This window comes from Pistacia vera, unplaced genomic scaffold, assembly GCF_008641045.1.
Source record: "Pistacia vera cultivar Batoury unplaced genomic scaffold, PisVer_v2 Contig30, whole genome shotgun sequence".
Classification (NCBI taxonomy): Eukaryota; Viridiplantae; Streptophyta; class Magnoliopsida; order Sapindales; family Anacardiaceae; genus Pistacia; species Pistacia vera.
The window spans coordinates 883,776-891,375 of record NW_022196113.1 but is presented as its reverse complement, the minus strand read 5'-3'; the positions used below and the strand labels follow the sequence as shown (position 1 = coordinate 891,375).

Sequence of the window (7,600 nt, the reverse complement as noted above, 5' to 3'; positions counted from 1 at the left end):
GTTCCATCGTTCTTCAAACTCTTCACGTGTAAAAGAATCATACACAATATTTTGTAACTGAAACTTTATAGTTTTATATTCCTTATACCCTCTTAACTTTTCAGGCAATTTTTTTATTATATGTCACAAACACCACCTATGTCTTACACTGGGGAAAACAATCTCAATTTCATTTTGCATGGCCTTATCTTGATCAGTGATAATTTTATTAAGAGCAAAATCCATGCATTCAAGCCAAGAACGAAATAGTCATACAAATGTCCTAGTGTCCTCATGGGAAATTAACACACAACCTAACAATGTTGAATGTCTATGATAATCAACCCCCACAAAAGCAGCAAATGGCATATCATACTTGTTGGTTAGATACGTTGTGTCAAAAGTCACAACATCACCAAATTCTTTACATATAGCATCAACCCATAACACATTATGTAATCGACTCTCTTCATCTATATCAATCATGTACTAGAAATTTAAATTCTCCTTTTGCATTTTTATAAAATACCCGAGTATTGTCGAAGCATCTCTAACTCTAAATTGTAGCCTTCTAACCTTTTCAATTTAGTTCCTACAATCTTTTTATTGAAATGTCAAATTCTCTACATCTCCTGCCTCAACTAAACATGACTGAAAATTTTTTACACGGTCTAATCTCAGCCACATCATTAACTTCAAGACTCTTTTTCACATAAAGTTGTATTGTTCGGTTTACATTGAAATATCTTATTTTCGTTGGACTTGTAAGATCATGATTATGTTCAAGTACAACTAATTTAATTTTTAATTTGCATTCACCATTCAAAGCTACACTAATCCTACTCTTACAATTTGTTTTAGCAATAGGTTGATTTTTCAAGGTATTTCTAGATTTACATCTCTCCTTCCCAGAACAAGAACATGCCACTATCACATATCTCATCTCCCCATCATCTCCTTTCTTTGACGTACATATCATTGCTTCAAAACCCATTTTTTTACTCTATCTTTTGTAATACTTCACCAGACTATCAATTGAATCAAACACCAGTCCAATATGAGGCTTTACTTCTTCCTCCGCACATCCCATATCTTCTAATTTATCACATTTATTTTCTTGATCATTTAATAATTTTATAATGGACAAAATTAGAATATACTAATACAACACATCATAAGAAACAATAAGATATAATAAATTTAAAATCATGTTAACAAAAAAGTTAAGGTTTTGAACACAATTTACCTCAACATCATTGAAATGAGACAAATGGACTCTTCTATATTTCGTAGTTTCATGCAAAACCAATACTAGTTTTCGCGCTCATGAATCTGGTTCACAATTGTCGCCAACAAATATTGTCTATCAGTTATTTTCTATTGTAACATATATTCAATCCAAAATAGAATACAAAACTAAATAAATGCATAAATTAAATAAAAAACTCTTAAGTACCTCAACAAATCTTTCTAATCTCAAAAAAGTTTGATCTCCCTAACTCCCTTTCCACCTTAAACGATTCTTTCATAAAAAATTGATGGCTTTCTTTCTTGTCACGGTAGCTACTTGTTGTGGCTGTTGAGGAAGAAACCGGCAATACCATGTAGAAGACTAACCAAAACACACAGGCGAGAAGAAAAGATGGGAACGATGAAGCGAAACGTATTAGCTTTAACAATGAAGCTTTTTTTTTTTTTTTTTCATCTAAAAATTTTGGCACTTATTTTGGAGAAGCATATTAGACAAGCTAATCTTTTTTATAAATTGAAAAAAATATGTAAATTAAAAAAACATTATTTGTGTATCATTTAATGTGGATACCCGTCCGTATAATATGGACGGGCGTCCATTATTATAATGTGATTTAAAGAACAACTTCAAACTCAAATTTAAGATGACCAAAAGAACAAAACATGTATAAAATTAGCTTAAAAACCAGAGTTAAAGACCAACAGAAATCACAATCCCTCCATGTGGACAATGTGATTTGAAGACCAACAGTTATATAAGGTAAACATGAAATACTCCCAATGGAACTAAGCTAATGAATAAAAAGGACAGCCATTAGAAAACACAGAAAAAAACCATAAAATGCAATTGGACAGAGAAGCTCTCACCTGGTTTGCTTCTGCATACAGATAAAGTAAGACAAAGGAAAAATAATGCGTGTGATTGTCTGGACCAACACAACCCAACGTCCATCAAGCTCTCACCTGGTTTGCTTCTGCATATGTCAATTAAATAGCTCTTCTTCCTTTCGCGTTTGTGCATCTTTATCTTTCTTCCATGACTTTCTTGGTTGGACCAACCTAACCCGCTTCAAAGGTTTCATCCGGGTAACTCATCCCTTTTTTTTTTTTTTTTTTTTTTTTTAGCTGTTTGGATTACTAAAGGACCAAACGGATCAAGCATGGATGGCATTGAAGAGCTAGATGAGGAAGAAGAGTTTGAAGAGAAGATTTTAATGTTTTATAAAACACTAATCATGGACGCCATCCATGATTATTGTTTTATAAATTTCATATTTTAAACTATGGATGGAGATCCATTCTAGGTGGACACCTATCCATAGTAAATGGACTCTTGTACATAAATATGGACGAGAATCCATTGTTATTTTCGCATGAACGGGAGTCTATTTAAAATGAACGACCGTCTAATAATCATAGATGCTTGTCCATATTTGATAGACAACCGTTCATTCACGGAATAGTTGTTAATGTGTTATGCAGTTGCGTTTGACTTAGGTGACATGTCGATCGATGTAAAAATTTGGTGTAAACCTTCAGTGTCCGTAGCATTATTGAAAGTGTGATATCTTAGCTTGATCGGAACTCAAGTTAATTACCATATTGTTGCCTGAGAAATATGTTATCAAGAAAACTTTAATGCTGATGTTCTTTTTGTGCTACTTTTTTATTCACTTATTTCTTTAAATAATCACAAAAGAATCCTTATATAATTAACTTGAAAAATATGAGGTGTTTTATTTATTTATTTATTTATTGGTTCAAACATTGGCCGAAAAAATATTTCATTAATTTGTGTTGCATTTAAAAAAAAATATCAAAACTTATTTAATATAATATTTAAATATTATTTTAGGACTAAACAACTAAAATTGGTTGTATAGTTAAAATCACATAAAATAAGAAGAGAAAAATCGTTTTTTTTTTTTTTTTCTAAATTTTCCAAAAATACTAAAAGTTAAACTATTTTCATTAGAAAACAAGTAATTTTATATAAATTCAAAACTAAATTGACTAACGAGGATTTGCAGCAAATCAATATTTTAATTAATAAAAGTGCAAATGGTTCTAATATGCTCTATCGAGTTCGAGTCTCTACGATTGTTAATAAAGGTGGTCATTAGAATTTATACTCAGTCGGTAGTTTCAAGGTCTCGAGAGATTAATTGAAGTACACGTAAACTGGCTCAGACACCCCCAATTATTAGAAAGAAAAAAAATGCAAAAGAATAAGCTAATTTTATTCTTCCATTCTTTTATTTATTTATTTTTTTGCCCTTTAAACTCAAAGTTACCGATGATAAATAATAAATATTTTTCTTTTTTTTTTTTTGGTAGCATTTTAAGTTTGCTAATTCTTATTTACCAAAGAAAAAAAAAAATTGAAGGCAAGATAAAAATAAGAAATAATAATAAAATTAAAGACACGTAATAAACATAGAGTGAAATAACTGGAGAGAACTGAAGCCAAAGCCCTAAAACAGTAACAGAGAACCCACTTCAACTCTTGGTGTCAATTTCAGGTAATAAAATCTTCAATGGTTCAAAACCCATGTGTATGAAGAGTCCCTTCAGACTACTCTTACTTTATATCAACTTGTTTCGTTTATTTGGAATTGAAGAAATCTTGTACCGTTGTAATTAATAGACGGTGGTTTTTTATTTGCTCAGTTTATAACAACATGGCAAGATCGTTGTCCAACTTTATCTTGAAGGGAATCGCAGGTTACCCAGTTGGGCCTTCTTCTAGACTTGTAAGAATAAAGATTCTATCGTTCGTTTAAGATTTGAGTTGGGTAGAAAATGAATGAAGTATTATGAGTTCACTTGTTATAAGATTGAATTTTTTGGTAATTGATTATCAGAATTTGATTACTAGGGATTTTGGTCCGTTTATGTTTCCAAAATACATGGGAGTTTGTTTGTATTGGCTGAAATCAGAATTTATAGTTTTGGTGTGGTTGAAGGGTGTGTGTGGGAGTACTTTTAATGCCACCAAAAGCACTTCTAAATATGCGAAAGTTTTGTGTGTGTGTGTGTGTGTTCTTGTTTAGTTTGGATCATCTGGCTGAAATCAGAGGTGCTTTTCACAAAGCATTTTCTACAAAAGCGCTCTCTAATATGCACGATGTTAGAAATTTTTAATTTCATTATTTCTCTTGTTCTAGGTCAGAAATAATTGCTGAAATCATGGGTCCTTTCCCACAAAGCGTTTTCTACAAAAGCACTATCTAATATGCATTATGTTAGAAATTTTTATTTCATTATTTTTCTTGTTGTAGCTCTGAATTAATTGCTTCTCTGGGTGTTAGGTTGGGTAAATTCTGCGTTTACTTTAGTTGAATTATGAATCTGAATGGTGCCAACTTAGCTAAGTGATAAATATGTTTTTGAAGTCATGGAGTGTTATCATGTATATCACTGTCAGACATGAAGTGTTTTGCCCAGTGTATTATTGCTGTCGAAACAATAACATATTTTCATGGTTTTGCATTTAATTGTTAGTAGTTATCTGGATCCTTTTACCACAATGGAATGAAGTACTCTACTTCTGTGCCCAATGATCCTGACACACATGAAGATTTTAGACCTACTAATAAGGTTGAGAGCTCTGGCCTTTCTTTAAAGGATGCTGTTGAAAAGGTTAATTTTTCCTCTGAATCTTCTTTGTGTTTTGCTTTGTTGGCTAAAATTATTATTATTAGTATTATTTTCTATATTAAATTTCTATGAAAATTGTGCATTCAGTAATTGGGATTAGATTCTTGCTGTAGGATGTCAAAGAAAACCCTGTGATGATTTATATGAAAGGGATTCCTGAGATTCCTCAATGTGGATTCAGCTCACTGGCTGTGAGAGTTCTGCATCTATACAGTAGGTGCTCTAGCCTAATGACTTGAGTTTTATAATTGTTTATCCATTTCCTGTTTAAGTTTCTTCAGTTGCCAGTGTTGGAAATATTTTCTATAAAACAACATATTGACTTGCTATGAAAGAGGGCAGAAGACATCACATTGGTTTTTTTTTGGGAATGCACTTACACTCTTATTCTAACTGTGCTTAAGGATTCAAGATAAACTCTTCAGTCATATGTGAAATTCAAATACATTAAATGTTTGTTTTTTATGTGGCTGTGAATGTTACACATATCACCAGCTTTTTGAAAAGGGCAGTCATCTTATTAGCTCAATGTACAGTACTCGAAAGAAATGCATATTTTAAATTGCCTCAGAGCTAGGATTACAACCAAGTTAAATTATTAGTCAAGATGGCCAATCATATTTTATATAAAATTTTTGTCTTCATAGTATTTGTCTTTCCTTCTAGATAGAAAGATCAGTTGCATCTCAGTACAAGAGAATGGTTCTGTAAGATCAATTTGCGGACAGTTTTAACTAAGTTGATAGAGGGTTATTGAGCTTCTTAAGTGATATTGCTTGCACAAGTCTTTCCAAAACTAAGAACGAGTGATCACTGGAGCTTTATATACATGACTTTTTGCAGATAGTTTAGTTTCTTTCTTAACTTTGTTTATGAAAAGATTTCTTTATATTTAGGCCTTCAATTGCTATACTTGACGTTTTTGGTACCTCTATATCAGATATAATTTTTTCTATTTTGGATGCAATAATCAAATAGTTTGTAATAGAATTGCTGTGCAGGACCAAATTGGTCTTCAGGAATTGTCAATTATACAGGATATTCGGTTATTAATAAAAGTTCAACATTACCCTAGTGGCCTCTGCATATTGTTTTTATCTCAATGGGATTTGTTGATTTCTCTAGTATATATATTGCTGCTTACAGTATTTTTACTCATGGTTGGGGCCTGTACAGATGTTCCTTTAAGTGCTAGAAATATTTTGGAGGATGCTGAGCTTAAAGACGCTGTAAAAGCCTTCAGGTGAGTTATTAGTGGACAGGATTTAACTCTAATGTTAAATATGGTCTTGAAAAAGCTCTAAAAAGGCATAAATTTTTTGTTGGTGCAAAAATGCTTGTATTTTTTAGTGTTATGAGATGTTATCAAACTGCAGTGGTAACATGCAACATAGGGTGCCTTTTTAGTTCAATTTCAAGACTATATTAATGTTCTTTTACCAATTTTACTAGAGGGAAAAAATTTACTTGTTGCTAGCACAAATTTGATGCCTCTGCTTAAGATTTTAATCATGCTTTTTATAGTTGATTTGTCATGGATTGTTTCTGATAGTTCTAGATACTTACTGCCTTGGGTTTTTTCCTTCAAATTTTAATTTTATTGACAATAGAGTCCGTTAATTTTTTTTCCAGATATACATATGTTTCCCATGATAGATATGTAGAATTTCTTCTTACATGTGGTTTAATTTTTTTTTTGTTAGCTGTGTCCATATGTAAATTTGTACAGGCTGTTTTTTGTTTTGATGCAAGGCCTGCCTTTTTTGTGCTGCTGGTCTGCTGTTTTAGGCCTCTGTGAGTTTAGCTCGCTGGTTGTCAGGATTTTAAATGCCGTTTTTTTTTTTGTTTCTGTTGTGTTTTGTTTGGTTCCTGGAAATGTCCAGGACGCATAAACTCTTGTAGAGACTCTCTTTTTGGGGTCTCATTCTTTCATTCTTTATACTATTTCCATTTACCCAAAAAAAGATTTTTGAGGACAACAATCAACATGTATGACATTCTCGTTATTCCAATCCCAGATTGTACTTGTTTTATAAAAATCTCTTATTTCTTTCTATGCAGCAACTGGCCTACATTTCCCCAGATTTTTATTAAGGGAGAGTTTATTGGAGGTTCAGATATAATTCTCAATATGCACCAGGTATAGGATTATTATTTTATATTTATTGAACATAATTTGTACCTTTCCATGAAAGTGCAACTTTGTTGCTCTAATACCATGGTCTATCCCATGTAGACTGGCGAGCTGAAAGAGAAGCTCAAAGATGTTTCGGCGGACAAGAAATCAGAATGAATTGCTGCTGTTGAATGCAAAGAGTTGGGATAGACTTATTAGGTGTTTACTATTCTCCGGTGTTACTGCGAAAAAATGATGAGATATTAGTGTTCTTTTTTGCTAAGTTTCTTGTCCCATGAGATAAGCTTGGGATTGTTTGCTTACTCCTTGTAGTTGATTTTAATCTATTTGTACTGTTGGCCTCAAAATAAATTAGTTACCAAAACAGTCTTGAGGACTGGTTTCCAGTTAAGAAATCCATATTCTTGTTTTATGACGAGAGAAAAATTTCAACATGGACATTGATTATTTAGCAATACCTATCCATAAGACTAATGTTTCCATAGCAAAATAGTTTCAAAGGCGTTTAAAGAGTCTTGAATTAATAACCAACTTGGCGTGAAACTCGACAAAGTTGATGGGTCTCGGATTGAC

At 32.1% G+C, this 7,600-nt stretch overlaps 1 protein-coding gene across 1 annotated transcript; it reads left to right on the top strand.

Annotated features, from left to right (window-relative positions):
- The first annotated feature begins 3,669 nt into the window (after nucleotides 1-3,669).
- LOC116135479 (monothiol glutaredoxin-S15, mitochondrial-like) lies at nucleotides 3,670-7,251 on the top strand. Its single transcript, XM_031421198.1, has 6 exons — nucleotides 3,670-3,752; nucleotides 3,901-3,983; nucleotides 4,738-4,872; nucleotides 5,004-5,103; nucleotides 6,067-6,133; nucleotides 6,952-7,251. Exons 2-6 carry the CDS (start codon nucleotides 3,912-3,914, stop codon nucleotides 7,034-7,036), a joined length of 459 nt encoding a protein of 152 aa, XP_031277058.1. The 5' UTR covers nucleotides 3,670-3,752; nucleotides 3,901-3,911; the 3' UTR covers nucleotides 7,037-7,251.
- Nucleotides 7,252-7,600: the final 349 nt, after the last annotated feature.